The following is a 17,202-nucleotide window of genomic DNA, read 5'->3' on the forward strand; positions in this document are numbered from 1 at the left end:
ATTAAGGACTACTCATTGAGTATGGTTTATTAGCCGGTTGCAAATCCATCTGGGGGTGATGCTATCTATCCCACTTTTTTTAGGTTGTGGTCTACTTTGTCAAATACCTTGCTGAAGTCTAAGTATATTATGTCCACAGTATTTTGCTGGTCTACTAATTGAGTCACTATGTTGAAGAATGAAATAAGATTGGTTTGGCATTATCTGTTTTTAACAAACCCGTGCTGACTGCTAGTTATTACTTTACTTGTTTCTAGATGTTGGCAGATCTGGTTTTTTATTATCTTTTCCAGTATCCTTCTGGGTATTGATGTTATGTTGATTGGTCTGTAGTTTCCTGGATTAGTTTTTTTTTTCCTTTTTTGAAGATGGGAAACACATCAGCTCTTTTCCAGTCATCTGGTAGTTCCCCAGTGCTCTAGGATTTTTGAAAGATGTGGTGCAGTGGTTCTGAGATGACCTCTGCCAGCTCCTTTAGAACTTTGGAATGTAATCCCTCAAGTCTCAGTGATTTGTGTTCATCAAGATCAGATAGGTATTCTCTCACTATTTTTTAGTTTATTTGAACTTTTATTTCTAGCCTGTCTTTTACAGTTATGTTTTTGGTAGGTTGGGCTATAGTTTCATTTTGCGTGCAGACCGATGCAAAGAATGAGTTAAGCAGTTCTGCTTTCTCTCTGTTGCCTGTTACTTCCTTGCCATCTTCTCTCTTTAGTGGACTGTTTCCTTTATTTTTTCTTGTTATTTATATGTTTTTTATTATCTTTGACTTTTGTTGCAAGTCTTTGTTCATCCTGAGCCTTTGCTTTTCTGACTTTGTCTTTACATATTCTGGCTATCTGCTGATATTCTGCCTTAGTTGTGTGTCCCTCTTTCCATTTTTGTACTTGTTCTTTTTGTCCTTCAATTTTTCAGAGAGATCTTTATGCAGCCATGTTGGTTTCTTATTGGATTTCTTGTTTTTCTTTCTCAGTGGTATTGTGCTGGTCTTTTGTGCTGGCTTTTATGATTGTACTTTTCAAAGTTTCCCAAGATTCTTGAGTTGTTTTCCTCTTTAGGATTTTCATCCAAGGAAATCTATTGCTTTCACCTATCACTTCTTCTCTATTTATAAGAATTAAGTCCAGTATGGCTGTCCCTCTAATTCCTCCTCTACCTTTTGGACAACAAAGTTGTCAGCTAGGTTGGTTAGGAACCTAATTGATTTCTCACTTGGTGCAGAATTAGTTTTCCAATTGATATCAGGGTAATTGAAATGCCCCATTTCTATTGTAGTGTGTTTCCTACATATATTTGTTAGTTGGTTGGCAAATATAGTACATACCTAGTTTGTTCCCCTTATGTGAAAGCTAAATGGCTAATAGAAGGAACTGGGGAATGGTGAAGGAGAAAAATATTTGTTTTCTCTTAAATTGCCATAAATATCATGGCAGATGAGTGTGGTACACATTATAATAAGTGAATGAGTTTGATCAGCCAACATTTTCCAAGCCTTTTAATATTATATTATTATGTGCACCATAGACATCACTGAGTACTTTTATTGTTCATGCTCAAGAGAGTAGTGAAGAATGTTGGATGGTGATTATTTCAACGTCTCTCCCTTAGAACACTATTAATTATGATTAGAAGCAGAAGCTGACAAGATTATGTTCAGTCTTTTCCCTTTTCCTTTTCCCTATCCTAATGTTCTACTGAAACTGAGAGTTTGATGGAAATCATATTGAGTTTTCTGGACCCACCACTGAAGTTCTCCCAAATAAACAAATAACAGGGTTGAAAGGGACCTTGGAGATCTTCAGTTCATCACCTGCTCAAGCAGGAGACTCTATCATTTCAAATGGCTGTCCAATCTCTTCTTTAAAAACTTCAGCGATGGAGCACTTACAACCTTTCTGAAGGCAAACCTTTCCACTGGTTAATTGTTCTCACTATCAGGAAATGTCTCCTTAGATCTAGATTGATTCTGTCCTTGATTAGTTTCCATCCACTGTTTATTTTGCTGCCTTCTGGTGCTTTGGAAAATAGATTGACCTTGTCTTCTTTGTGACACCCCCTCAAATATTGGAACACCACTATCATGTCACCCCTAGCCCTTCTTTCCACTAGACTGACATACCCAATTTCTTAACCGTTCTTTATATGTTTTAGCATCCAGATCCCAATTCATCTTTGTCAGTCTTCTCTGCATTATTTCTAGAGTCTCAATATCATTTTTATATTGTGGTGACCAAAACTCGATGCAATATTCCAAGTGTGATTTTACTAAGGCATTATAAAGTGATACTAACATTTCATGTGATCTTGATTCCATCTCTCTGTTAATGCAGCTTAGGACTGCATTGGCTTTTTTGGTCACTGCAGTGCACTGCTGGCTCCTATTTAAGTGGTTATCTACTAGGACTTCTAAATGCCTCTTGTAGTTATTGCTATGGGGCCAGGTTCCACCTATTCTGTACATGTACATTTGTTTTTGTTCTTTCCTGCTTAAGTATAAATGTTATTTTTCTCACCACTGAATTTCATTTTACGAGATAGGGCCCAGTGTTCAAGTTATGTCTTGCATCAAATTAGTGATGCAAGTGGAGCTTGTGCCTAAAATCCACAAATGATACCTAGAGAGCATTGGGAAATAATAAACATGTGCAGCATAATCAACTGAGTAGAGTCTACTTAAGCCAATACTTTCATTGTAGCAACCATCTCTTCATTTTTAAAATTATACTTAGGAGAAGGAGGAATCATCTGGGCATGTACATAGTTACAGATGTTTGTTTTATTATTGTACTTTTAAATATATAATCCTGTTCTTGGATAATCTAGTGCTTAGTAAATGTATTTAGTATCAGAATAACAGAAACAAACTCAGTTGCAACTATGCTGTTATTATGATCTAAGAAAATTTAAAATGCAAAACTACATACAGTCTAAGTACTACTATTTAAAAAAAATTGGAACTTCTCATACACTTTCTCTCATATATTGAGAAGATAGAAACAGTTATGAAGCATGAAATATTAGGGGAGAGATACATCTGAGTTGTGTTCTTAAAAATGGAGGAAAGAGACATAGCCATTTACAAGGGATTCCTAAGTAGGGGCTAGGGGCTTTAATTACTTCACTATAAATCTGGCTCTAGATGGATTTCTGATTCTTTCTAAATCAATCTCTGTCAAAGCTTTTGCCTGGGGAATATATATCTCCAGCTTAACTTCACATTTGCAGTAAACTCAAAATTTACAACAGGTTAGCAATTAGTCTTTCTGCCATAGCCCATCTCCAGACTTACTGACAACTACACAACCGGAGATACATTTGTAAGCAGGGAGTGCTGTTTATGAGAGAAGTTCTCCACTGCTCTATCCCTCATATGACAGACCTGAGAACGAATATGAATACAATTGTCCCTCTTCTTTCTCAATTAATTGTCATGGCATCTGGAATTTGAATCCCCAAGGAGGCCTGAAAGTATTTATTGTTTTATGTAAAGTTGCACTAGTAAATTGGGTTAGATCAGTAAGAAGTAATGGTTTTCATTGTTTGCATTGCGATTAACATATATAGTTCTGCACATGCTCTGCAGTACAGGTGATCATTGACTTACAACCATTTGTTTAACAACTTGAGAAAAATTATTTACAACTAGTCCTTGTACTTTTGAATGGTGCAGCATTGTCATGGCCATACAACCAAAATTCAGGTGTTGGGTAACTGGTATGTATTTATGACAATTGTGGCATCCTGGGGTCATGTCATTGCCATTTGTGATCTTCCCAGCTGGCTTCCAACAAGCAAAGACAATAGGGGAAGCTGGATTCACTTTACAACGGCATTGATTCATTTATTTAAAAAAAGGTTGTAAAATTGGGAATGAGTCACTTAACAACTGTCTTGCTCAACAATAGAAAAGCTGATCTCAATTGTGGGAATAAATCAAGGACAGTTATACCATTAATTGATAGATATCATTCTAATTTCTCCAACTGTATGGAAAGTAAACATATAGAACAATAAGGGACAATGTTTGATATTACTAGGGGAGGGGCGGGAAAGAACACAGGGTGAGGATGTAAAATGTTAAGTATCATATGCATAAAGAGGCAATGATTTCCCTTGCATCTGGGGGAAAATTGCATATATATATATTTGTTTTCTTAAGTTTTCGCGGGTACTTACATGTATGGTATTCAGCTTTGTTCGAGTATTTTCCCATGTCATTATAGTTGTGCTTTTAAAATTGTAGCAACGTTTCGGCAGAATCTCATCTGCCATCATCAAGACTGCCAATAATTATTGAAATTTCAGGAAAATAGGAAAGTGAAGGAGGAGGTCTTTTGCATTGCAGTCCAGAATCAAAAGTCTTTTCTGATTGCTTGCATTACTGGGGGCATGGGTGGGGTATCCTATTTAGCCCCTTAAAACAAGAATCAACTACCCAAAAAGAGTTTTTGCAACAGAGGAAAACATTCTCTCCTAAATACAAGTCTTCCATGAAGTTAATTAAATGTGGCAGATGAGATCCTATGCAAAATTATTCAAAAAGTGACTTTCCTTTCCTTTCTTTTCCTTTTCTTTCCACAGTTTTATTATAATGATGCTCAGTATTTCCAGTTACATTCACTTCTATATGTATCATCCTATAAAGTTTTAAAAATAAAATTTCAGCAATTTAGGTAATATTTTAAAATTGGTTGATATATTACATCACATTATGATGTTTTAGTGATTTCTTCAAAAATCCTGCCATGCTCATAATTACTACTTAGTGGTTGTGATATGCAGTCCGGCAGACAGCTGCTGTTGAGGCAATGGTCTGTATCTCTCACAAACGACACCCAATTCTAAGAAAAGTTATATCCACTATGTTTTCAAAATGCAGAAACACTTATTGTATTTTTTTTTATTGTAGTAGCTTTGTGAATGACAAATAATCTTGGCATTGCTTTTTCAGTTATAATAAGAAATCCATGGAACTCTCTGTCCAAAGTTAGATTTCCAAGAAAAGAAAAACTTGATAGGTACCTTTACGTAAATATTATGCGTTTTGCATTCACTCTGATTTTTCTTTTAAGGGTCACTCTTAAAATATAATATATATGAAAAGTGAATATATATGAAAAGTGAATATATATGAAAAGTGTAATTGAAATAATTCAATCATTAAAATGTATTTGTTCATTGTGAATGTACAGTACAATAATGGTCTTTAAATGCTATTAATATAACATGAAGAAAGGGATATAAAATAACAGGTAGAGGGTATGTGATTGTGAAAACATTCTTTTAAAAACAATGTCCACTTAAAATAAATTATATTTTTTCATGCTCTTTATATAAAATATATATCCAGATAATATTTTCTTTTCTTTCTTTTGATATTTAGAATTAAATATTGGAATAAGCATGTGATTTTTTTGATATTGTTTGTAATATGTGTAACCTTTTTGCATATGTTAAGTCTAAATGTATACTAACCTTTTCCCTCAAATAAAATACAGAAAGTGATTTTGAACATGATGCTTTGATTTTAATATGACAATATTATGATAAAATATGACAAAATTTAGAATATTTAATATATATTGCATGGATAATATTTCTCTGGATAATTTATCCTTATTGAAAAAGCATCAGAAACATAAAATATTGTTTTCCTTATCTTGATTCATAGAGATTACTTGGAATCCAATATCATGATAGTGGATTTCTACAAGCACAATGCAAACCTTTTAAAATCTATCTGGAAAGTCCATTTTTTTCATTACTATTTCTCCTTAAGTTGGTCCTTTATCTTGAAAAAAACTGGTTGTCAGCCCTGCTGTCAAAACTTTCTTTCCAAACTGCATATCGTTCAACAAAAAGGGACAGAGTATTAAATTGAGAATATATATTTTCTTCTTAACTGGCTCTTAAAGGGTAGTTATTGTAACCCTGCAAAAGAAACATATGGATGTCAACATCTTGTATGTCAGTGACCATGGGTGGAAATTTTGTCACTATATGATATATAATTATTCTGAAATGTTAAAAATTACTGTACTGTAAGAACATAAACACCTTGCTTGTCAATTATGTTCAACTGTTGCTGAGATAGGCTGGGAAACGTTGTCGATTCTAACATGAGGGTAGAGGTTCATTCTCCAAGCTTGTGGGTTGGTTTCCGAATGTTTTGTTAGTAGGCCTGATAATGAAACATTCAGAAACCAACCCACAAGCTCAGAGAATGAACCTCCATCCTCATCCTACAGCCAAGGTATAGATATTCGCCACCATTGCATATTCTAACATTTCCCACTGGCCTTCTACATTATAATGTAGGATTTACCAAGGAATGTCAGCATTCACAGACTTTCTGAACTTGCTGTAATGTGTGTGTGTGTGTCAACACAAAGCTTGATTAACTGTTCATAAATATTATCATCTAATATGCAAAAAGCAGCTCCAGACCTTTATTAATAAATAAGTAGATTTAATTATAATTCTGGCAAGCAAAACAATATTTGACAGAGAGATGCTTCAAAGAAGTACAAAGCAAGGCAATCTGACAGTTTTTAAACAGTCCCTTTAACATGAAACTTACTTTCTTCTCAACATGTAGTCTTTTTACTTTTATTTAATCACTATGTAACTCTCTATCTGATATTATTAGTATTTGTATATCCAGGTCTATTGATGTCGCCATGAACTAAGACAATTGGCTCTGTCCCTGGTGGCAAAGTTTGGTGATATTCTGGAAAATTCTCCTGTTTTTCAAAGCAAAGAACTATAGACTTTTCAGTGCAATACAAACTTTTTAGTAATAGATGTTTATGTATCACAGCTCTTCTAATACTTGCATATATGAAATACAGAAGGAACAGAAATATACTATTTTCCATTCATAACCCTCAATTTTACTGTTAAACAAGGTCATTTGGAACAGTTTACATTTCTCAGGAAGAATATGACATTCCAATTAATTCACCTACTGTACCTGTCATTTTTATATTTAACAAGACTTGATAAGTTGATATTATGGTAAAAGACTAAGCAATTGGAAATGCTTGTTACTACATATTCCCAGCCTGTTAAAGAATAAAGACTTTTGCTGGAGGTACTTGATTCAGCTTAGCAAAAGAATAATATGCCTATTTATGCTGTCAGTCTGTGGTATGCATGCACACACATAAAAAGTGATGGAGTGAAAACTGACTCTTAATTTTTTCTCAGTTAAATCAGTAATTTTGGGGGTTTTATTATCTTCTCTCTCATCCATTTGAAAAGGTAAATATAATAGAGGGAAGACAGATATAGATAAAATATAAGGCTATTAATTCTTGAAGGCCCTGCATTCTCTTTTATGTTCTGTGTGAAGAATTGTTAGAAGACAGTCCTCTATTGAAGATCTGTTCAATCTAAGTATGAAGAAAACAAATAAAAGAACCAACCAGACTCCAGAAGTCTTGAAATCTGCACCCAGATTTTTAGACTTAAAAGAAAATCTGCATCCTCTGTTTTGGGGAGGATGAAAAATTTCTCCTTTTTTGCTAATGTTTAAGTGACTATACAATACTTTTCAGCTCCACTTGTGGAGGACTTAATGAATGTTGAGAGTAAACATGCTTAGATATTTCTCCTGTGATGAGGAACAGCAATAAGCAAAGCATCTGATAACATGTTCATTTGCCTAAACATGCTTATCAGCCTCTTCTAAAGGGATTTGCTATGTATGCTAAATGTGTGTTTACATATGCATCATTACCTGTCTTTGCTTCAATTTTGCACATATTTATTCCAATAAGGAACAGAGGTAGAATCTATTGTTTAATATTCTTTTTCCAAGGACCTAGAGAAGATAATTATATGAAACTACATAATATATATGTACAAGTTTGTGCGACATGTAAAACAATTTGCACATCCATACAAATTTAGTCCAATGAGAGTCTAGCTGTGCCTTCAGGAGAGTGGGGCTCCACTCTCCTGAAACACCGAGAATTTGACGTTTCTCATCCAAGGGAGACGATAAGTAGGGAGCAACCCTTGATCCTCCCCCACAGTCTTCCCTTAGCGATTTTGGCCGCCACGATCGTTAAAATTGCATCGGCGATAACAGCACCTCTCAGCTGATCATTAAAACTGCAGTTTTCACTTTATTGCCGATTTCACTGTTTGGGGCTGTTTGCAGCCTAAGGAGCGATTTAACCTCTGATTAGCCTGTAGCTCTTGCGAGCGGCCAATTTGGAACCTTCTTCTTCAACTGCACGTGGCAAGCGGCCATTTTGAAAGCCTCTTCTTCTAAAGAAAGTAGCGAGTGGCCATTTTAGGTGGCATCATCCCCCAAAGGCCAGCTTCTACCATTCATAAGCTCCTATTCAGGCTACTGCATAGACAACACATAGTCAGGATCGCTTCCAGCACCTTTGTGTCTGTTTATGCATACTATTGATCAAGACAAGGTCCACACAGAGCCTTCAGGCCTGATCTCTCAAGGCCCCCAAGCTGGCAAAAGAAAGAGAAGGAGACAATTCTCTCAGTCTGTTCAAAGGGAGGTGGCGGCCAAGATTAGGGCCAAAGCTTTGGGCCCCAAGAAAACATCCCAGGCCAAATTAAAGGCAGAGAAACAAAGGCATGCAGCCTTAGAAAGGCAATTCAACAAAACTATTGAACAAATGAGGGGTCAAGTACAACAGGCTTTCCAATCAGCCAATCCTCTAGTGGTTCAGCCAGCTACTTCTAGGAAGAGGAAAGATACATCAGCTCCTCTTAGCCACCTCCAATCCTGGTCCCCAGAGCAACCTGAAATCCAACCAGGACCTCAAGACTTGAGCAGGTCAGGTCCCAACTTCGCCCAGACTCCTTGGAATCTTTCTTCTTCATCTATCCCATCTGTGGCCCAAAGCAGCTCTTGATCAAGCCCAGAGGCCACTTTTACTCCAATAGCAGCAGGTCTTCCGCCCCCGGATCCTCCATCGAGTGGCAGATCTTCTGACATCAACGAAGTAGTCTCCTTAGCCATCAGACAGGGTCTGGCAGAAAGGCTTCAACACATCTTCAGGCCTTCAGACAGACTTCAGCCTTCCTTCCCAGCTTTTCTTCTAGCGCAGATTCCCAAAGGGGACTACCTTGCCGTGTAGAACAAAAGGCCCATCTTACCTATACAGAAGGAGTGGACCTCATTCAGGGAGAGTATGAGGAATCATCTGAGTGCAGCCCCTCCCATAATTCTGATCTGGAAGAGGGTGAAATCTGGGACCCCAACCTCTTGGATGAAGAGGAAGACCTGAGGCCTGATCAGCCTCCTTCAGCTTCTGTATTCAAATCCACTTTATTCAAACCTCTCCTACACAAGGCACTGGTAACAGCCCAGTTGTCAGTGGAGGAAATTGCCCCCAAGCCTCAAGTGGTACAATCGGGGCATGGAGATTCCCTCTTCTCCAAACCCATTGTTCATTCGGAGGTCCTTCCTTTCCCCATCATCTTTCTTGACTTAGTCAAGGAACAATTTGCCTTCCCCACTGCAGCCCCTCCCCCCATCATCCCAAGATAGGCGGTTCTACCACGTGGGTCCTTCCTTAGCTATGGCTCTGGAAGTTCCCCCAGTAGACGGCCCAGTTGTGGCCTCCTTCTCCTCAAGCACTCCAACTGAGCCTGAGGATGTACTAAAGGCAGAGGACAAATGCTCCGAACAAACACTGAAGCGTAACCATCAAGCCTCGGCTTGGGCCATCCGGGCCTTGACTGCTGCATCATTTTTACAAGGTCTTCCATTCACTGGCTATGCCAACTTCAAGCTGCATACCTCCATCAGACTGTAGGTCACATCAAGACCTCAATAAGATCATAGCAGCAGCAGAGTTCTTGGTGGACGCCACCCTCAACGCTGCCAAGTTCTCTTCCAGGGCCATGGTGTCATCAGTGGCAGCTAGGAGACTGCTATGGCTACAAAATTGGCAAGCAGAGCCTCGACAGAAGTGGAAACTAGCTTCTGCCCCATGTACCAGTGAGAAGCTGTTTGGAGATGCCCTTGACCCATTTGTTGTTGAAACAAAAGACAAAAGGAAAGTCCTTTCATCAACAGGAAAGAGGGCAGACTTCCATCCTACCCCATACAGGCCTCCCTCATTCAGGCCTGAAAACACTTCTCACTTCTCCAGACCTCAGAGAGCGTATTATCAGCATCAAGATCAACGCTGTGAGGCTACCGGCAGACAACAAGCTGTGGGTAAACGGCCCTTTCATGGGGGAGGGGGTCGCTCTTAGAATTTATATCAAATGCACTTCAATGTTTAGGAAGACAGAGGCTATGTTTGTATCCTTTTCCCCTTCCCACTGGGGAAACAAGGCCACTCCCGCCACCTTAAGCAGGTGGATCAGGGCTTGCATCTCACAGGCCTACAAAGCCAAAGCTCTGCCAGTACCACATGGCTTGACAGCACACTCCACTAGAAGTGCTGCAACTTCAGCTGCCTGGGCCACCCAGGCACCCCTAGAGGAGATTTGCAGAGGGGCTACATGGACATCCCCGTCTCTGTTCATCAGACACTACCGCCTGGATTCCTATGCCTCCACAAGTGCGGCTTTTTGCAGACGGGTTCTTCAGCTAGTGGTGCCTACTTCAGAGTGAGAGACCGGATGAGGATCCTCCTGAGGACATGAAGGCTTTGGTATGTCCCATCCTGGGCTCTCGCAGCAGCATGGAGGAGAATGGGCATTGGTAAATTTACCTGAGAATGCTCTTTCTATGCTGCTAGAGAGCCCAGCCCCTCCCTTAATGCATCCGGATTGTGGTAAGGTATGTTATGGTTCACGATTTGTTTTGGCTTTCAGAGACACTCACTAAAGTCTGTCAAGTATCTTCGCCAAAGCTGAGGGGTTTCTCCCACAGGCTGCTACTTTTATACTAGACGGACTCAGCTTGATGATGTCATCAGGAGGAGTCATACCCATCCTGGGCTCTCTAGCAGCATAGATAGAAAGGGCGTTCTCAGGTAAATTTACCAACACCTAATTCCTTTTTAATCAAAGTATCTTGCAAAACCATATGGCATGTATCTCACAATGTGCAACCATGACAATAACCAAGTATCCCAGATGTGTAAACATAGCTACTATGAACATAATTTTTTTAAAAAAAAAACTAAAAATAATGCATTTTGATTGTCTTGGCAACTTGTTCCTAATTTGTCTCACTGAAGTATTGGACTATGTGCATTTGAGTATGCATTCAGATGTGTCTTTCAACAAGTATGTGAGTGTTTATATTTCTCTTCTGGGCTTTGTTTCTCTTTATGTGTATTCTACACCACAATTAGAGCTGGGTGATTAAAGTGCTATCAGAAATTCACAGGGAGGACATAAATCTTTCATTGTTCCCACTCATGTCATCAGTCTCCAGGGAGCTCCATAATTCTATGATATGTTATCATTCATAGTGTGATCTTTTTTCAAGTAGGATCACCTAATGCAGCAGAATATTTTGGGGGTAGGAACCATTTTATTAGGGTTAAAAATGGTATAGAGGCCACAACTATTTTGTGAAATGGCACACAAATTGGACAGATGTGAACAGTAGTGGATGAGAGATTTTTTTCACTATGTTTTGAACTATCCTGCATTTTTTTTTTTTTTTTTTTGGTGCAAAAGCATTAAACATTTTAGGAGGCTTTAGTTTGAACTCAAGACCTTCCTTTCTATCACCTGAGCACCTCACCCACTACAAAAGAGTCAGAAGTCAAGAACTTGGTTGCTTACAGAGTTCATTATGTAAATATAATAAATGAAGATAAGTAGTCATTAATATTTTTGAGATTGGGTCACTATAGTATGCATTTGAATGGCAGGATTCAAGTATGAACTTTTAAACTGTTCTCACATTCCATATTCTAGAATATCCAGCAAATAAGCTATTTTGCTTAGAATTAAACCTTGTTCAACTGTTTTTATTAAATATGTCCAGTGAGCCAGGAAACGTGAAGGAATTACATCTGCTGCTCACATCCACAACACCAGCATATCTGTGGACTGTGCATCAGCAAATGATATTTTTTTAAAAAAAGATGAAAAGCATCTGCATGTGGATGACTCTGCTGCAACTCTGATTGCAAAGAAACAATATTGTGCGTACAGCTGTACAAAAGGAAAATGTAACTCAAGTTCATCCAAATGAACTCAAACATTTTCAAATGTTTCTGAAAGTTAACATTATAAGGTGAGTATTGCAGAAACTAAAGATGAAATAGTTCAATTCATATATAATAAGGCCATGTAGAGATTGTGCAATACTGAATTAAACTTTAATAAGAGTTGAGGTTTGGGATAGTAATTAAGGCACCAGGCTAGAAATGGGAAGATCCCGAGTCCTAGTACTCCTACCAGCTGACCTTAAACTATTTCTCAATCTTAGGAAGGAGTCAATGGCAAACCGTTTCTGAAATCTTGCCAAAAATACTTCAGGACTTTTCCAATTTAGAATCAACACTAGAAGACAACACTGACTCAAATGCATCAATAATAATAATAATAAAGCAATTATTCCTTTCTCGGTCTTATTGCATTCCTAAATCCTTTGAGTATTTTGATTATAGATAGCTCCTCAGTGTGGCATTTTGGTTTCTTTTGTGATCTTGATTGTATTTGAGTATATGTCTGTAGTCTGTTATCCTATGGTTCATACTTCCTGGTTCACTTAAACTAGCATACTAACACATACTATACATAAACTTAAATGTATAAGGATAGCCAGATACTACCATGAAAATGCATGTTGTGTACAAAGTAGACTTGTGCATTTGCATTTCACCAAATTTGGAATATTTCTTATTGGATCAATGTATGCTATGATAGTGTGAGGATGTAGGAAAGGGCCTTCTTGGTTTTAGCACTGGTATTAACACTCAAACAGGGGATTCTTTCCCTGAGGAAAGTGCAATTGACTCCCACACTGGTGAGTTTTGAATGTCTTGCCAAAAACCTGCTTTTATCACATTTTGATTTGCTACACAATGTTATCTTACTTTTTAAAAAAAAAAAAAAAAAAGAGTGGGCTTGAGTTGTTAATTTTATTGTTCACTATCCTTGTAATAAAATAGAAAGCAGTGTCAAAAGACCTTTTGCTGGTAGAGGGCCTTCTGCACAATCCTTTCTTTATGTCTATGGAGATTCCCAGTCATCCAGGTCATGATTCTCCCAAATATGCTTTTTTAAAAGGCAGCTGGACTTTGTTTTTTTTCTTGAGGATGTTTCACTTCTCATCAAGAAGCTTCTTCAGTTTTGACTGAAGCTTCTTGAATGAGAAGTGAAATATCTTCAAGGAAAAACAAAGTCGAGTTGCCTTTTGACAAAACACCATTGGGATACCCACAGGTGCTTTTTTCAAGAGGCAACTGGACTTTCTGGTTTTTCTTTGAAGACATTTCACTTCTTATCCAGAAAGTATCCAGTTATTTTATTAAATCCTTCCATTCCCCACCATCCAGTCAGAGCTGAAGAAACTTCTTGGATGAGAAGTGAAACTTCTTCAAAGAAAAACCAGAAAGTCTAGTTGCCTCTTGAAAAAAAGCACCTTTGGGACAACCATGACCTGGATGACTGAGAATATCCATAGACACCTTTGGGTGTCTATCTCTCTCTTGAGATCTGGGTGTTTTCAAATAATTCATGGATAGAAACATGTCCTGTACATTTCATGATGACTACAAACCTACCCATCTGCAAAACCCTTCTTAGATTAGAAAAAACTCAAGAGTCAGGTTCCTTGCTTTGGCGCCATTTATGAGTCAAGGGGAAAAAAAGGCTTATTTTTGGGGGGTGGTCACCCAGTGAAAAAGAAAGATACTGAATCTTAAGGACTCTTAAGTCCTTTGGTATGTAAGAAGACTTTTGAGAAAATCTACAGCACTGAAAATGCTAAAAGAAGAAATGGCTTAGCTAATGTTTGCTACCTTTTAGGGCCTTTTTTTTTAACTCCTTTGGTGAAATGCTCACAGCCCAACTATTCCAGCAAGAAACTACTCCAGGATAAAACTATTCCAGGATGAAATTTGCTGTGCCACACAGGTATAGCTAAGGACAACTTTAAGCCTGTCTCACTCATGAGCTAGGGTGAGATGAAAGTAATGTCACAGAGACACAGCAGAAAAAAAAGGTGGGGGAAGCTGCCAGGGCATGTTTGTGCCATGATTAGGTGCAATCTGGAAACAAAACTTAGTTTATTTAAGAAATCAGATTAACATTACTTCTTGGGACCAGGATGGCACACCAGTGCACATCTAGCCTTTTAAATAATCAAGTAAAATAATCCTTTATACAAAACTTTAAAGTGAATATTGCACAGACTAACTGGACTCTTTTAGATATAGTGCAAGCCCCCCCCCCCCAATCCTGATGGGAAGGTGTATCAGCACAAATCATATTAGGATAAAAAATTAATTATGTCCAAAAGCTGGTTTCCTGGGATTATTCATTCATTCTAAGAGGAATCTTTAAGGAATTCTAATGTGGAAAAGCAAATTTCTGACAAACATACAGGTTGGTTTACCTTAAATTCAAGGTGGCTAACAATGTTTGCTCTTTTTTCCTTTGGTGTTTATGTATAAAGTTTAAACAGCTACCCACTCAATTGACTCTGAGCAGCTTGCAATTGAAAACAGCCATACAATTTTACTCCAGTAAGATACCAAGTCCAGATAAAAATGAGCAAATTTAAAATTAGTCTGTTGAGAATCTACAAGTTTTCAAGATGGTTCACTGAATATTGCCTCTTCAACAATTTAAAATGTGATGACTATAAAGATACGAATTTCAACAGAAGCCCCCATGCAAAGTGTATACAAAGTATTTATTACATTTTCAATCATGATTGTTTTTTTAAATGTTGGAAAAAGTTGCCTACAATATCAAAGATATTAAAGGTATCAAAGGGAGATGATAATTGCAGTTTGAGGCCTATAACTTTATCAGGCAACTGATTTCTGAAAATTTATCAGATTAAAGGAATAGATTTGAAATGGCTACAAGAACATTTATTACATATAATTTTCACGTATTAATTTGTCTTTTAAGTTGGAACTATTAACTGCACAATTCAGAAGGCAAATCTTTCCAAACTAGAATGGGGAAATTGTAGTATCAGTAAAAAAATTTCAAACTAAACACAAGCAGAACCTTCTAGCCAAAAGCTAGCCTAAATCTTTAAGGCCCTGTAACCAAAATATGACATTAGGAAAACCAATCAATGCTTAAAACAGCCATTTGAGGGGGGGGGATCCTTTTTCCCTGTTGCATTTATTTCTAAAGTAAAACTTCCATTATAGGTTTGCCATTATTAAACATGATAGAGAAACGGGAGAAATAAAAGCAAGGACTGGAAAAAAAATGTTAAGTGGGGTCCAAATGGGAAGTAATGGGTCTGAGGCAAATAATGAGTGTTTCCTGGTCTCAAATTCTAACTCTTGCCCAGCATGCCAGGATCGGCTATTTCTCAAAGAATCACATTAGCTCTTCTTCAATATGGCAGGTGAAAGGCAAACGAAGCATTAAAGCATCTGCTTTACTGTTGCCAAATATTTATAACAAAAGGAAGGAGGAAAGATAGAGCTTGCAGCACTATGGACAAGGCTCTTGGGATAAGTCCAGCTCTGTATTTGGCAGGGCATTGCTACTTCTGACACCAGCCTGCTAATCAGAGACTCCACAATGTTTTAAGTGTAAGACACCGAGTCCTATAGCACAGCCTTTATTTAAGCAGAGTAGCAAACACCCGTGTCCCATTCCGTCGCCTGACAACTCCCAACTACAACCTTTGGGCTTGTTTATTTTGACATTAAGGCCACACACCCATCCACCGTACACACATACACGCGTGTACACACACATATGCCATGTATAATCTATGAGAAAGCCAAACATCCTTCCAGTCTCCGCGTCAACATTCCCCACAGTGAAGAGGCTGGGAGGTTAATGCAGCGCATGCCATCACTACGGCTGCGGGCTCTAGCGGCAAGAAGCGGCGTCCCTGTTCTGGGAGAGATGGTTGGCTCTGAGAGGTGCCCTTGGCCCAGAAGAAGCCACGCTGCTGCAGCACGGATTTAAAAATTAAAAAAAAAAAAAAAAAAAACCGACCACGCAGTCCCGCTATGGCCGCCTTAAGCAACCCCACGCCGCCTCCCTCCCTCCCTCCCTTGCCAGCTTTAGTAGATTTTCTTGCACTGAAGCACCGGGTAAAAATGCTGTGAGTAGAGGGGGTGGGGGTAACCTTCCCTGGAATAGAACCCCGCTCCCCTTCCTCTCCTTCGATTCCCTCGCCTCTGCAGCATTATAAACAGCAAATGTAAGCCATTCGGATTATGGGGAGGAATGGCACGTACGGCTCACCCCAAAGCAGATAAATACATATCGGAGGCAGGCGCTCTCCAGCATTTTCCTTCCAGCCTTATGTATTTCTCGTCGAGCACCCCCACTTCATTTTCGCACCCACCCACCCCCCTCCAGCTTTTCCCCAGCCCTCCGTAGCAAAACAGAAACGCGGCTTACCCCTGGAAGAGGGAAAGGAGTAGTAGTGTCCGCAGCATCATTTTGAGAGGAGACACTGCTGTAACCAGCAACGGGAAGCTGCCTGGGCTCGGCGGGTTTGGAGGACTCATCTCTCTCCCTCTCTCTCTCTCTTCCTCTCTTCACCCCCCCACTACCACATACACACACACATACACTCTCCCGCCTCCGCTTCCTCGGTCGCAGACAAATCCGTCCCCTTCTTTATTTAGTGATTTGTAGAGTGGAAGGTGGTGGAGAGAGAGAGAGCCCCCCCCCGTCTCTCCCTCCCTCCCTTTACCAAGTCCCGCTGGTAGGATGAGCCATTGCGCTCGCTCGCTCTCTTCCTCTCAGCCGAATTAATTTTTGGGGCGGGGGGTTCAAAAAGCAAATCGTATTCTTTTTTATGTATAGGTTCAAAAGAAAAAAGACGGCACCTTCCGAGTTGGCATAAATTGTAAGACTAGAAGCCAGCGAGCGTGTGCATGTGAGGGAAGGATGCTCACGTACACACACACACACTTGCAGTGGAGAGGGAGAGAGGCAGCGGATTCTCTGCGATCTATCCCCCCACCCCAGAAGGGATCGGCCTGGGAAAAGAGATCGGAAAGAGGGGTAAAGAGAGGCCTTTGCCCGGATTAAGTCGCGAGGTCAGAGGGGGAGACGCGGTACCCGAGGTTGTTGCTACTGCCG

At 39.0% G+C, this 17,202-nt stretch overlaps 1 protein-coding gene across 2 annotated transcripts in view; it reads right to left on the bottom strand.

The window, feature by feature from the left end:
• Nucleotides 1-16,786, bottom strand: part of GABRG2 (gamma-aminobutyric acid type A receptor subunit gamma2) — an 82,401-nt gene extending 65,615 nt beyond the window's left edge. The window contains exon 1 of one of the 2 annotated variants that reach the window (XM_087955507.1): nt 16,513-16,786. In XM_087955507.1, the coding sequence (XP_087811633.1) occupies nt 16,513-16,622 (110 nt within the window). In that variant the 5' untranslated portion in view covers nt 16,623-16,786. The remainder of the gene's footprint in view (nt 1-16,512) is intronic. The other variant, XM_087955506.1, reaches the window with a different exon arrangement.
• Between the last annotated feature and the right edge of the window lie 416 nt (nt 16,787-17,202).

The sequence above is a fragment of the Notechis scutatus genome, chromosome 2 (assembly GCF_049901735.1).
Source record: "Notechis scutatus isolate UNSWTSFEM ecotype Mainland chromosome 2, rNotScu1.2, whole genome shotgun sequence".
NCBI classification, from domain to species: domain Eukaryota; kingdom Metazoa; phylum Chordata; class Lepidosauria; order Squamata; family Elapidae; genus Notechis; species Notechis scutatus.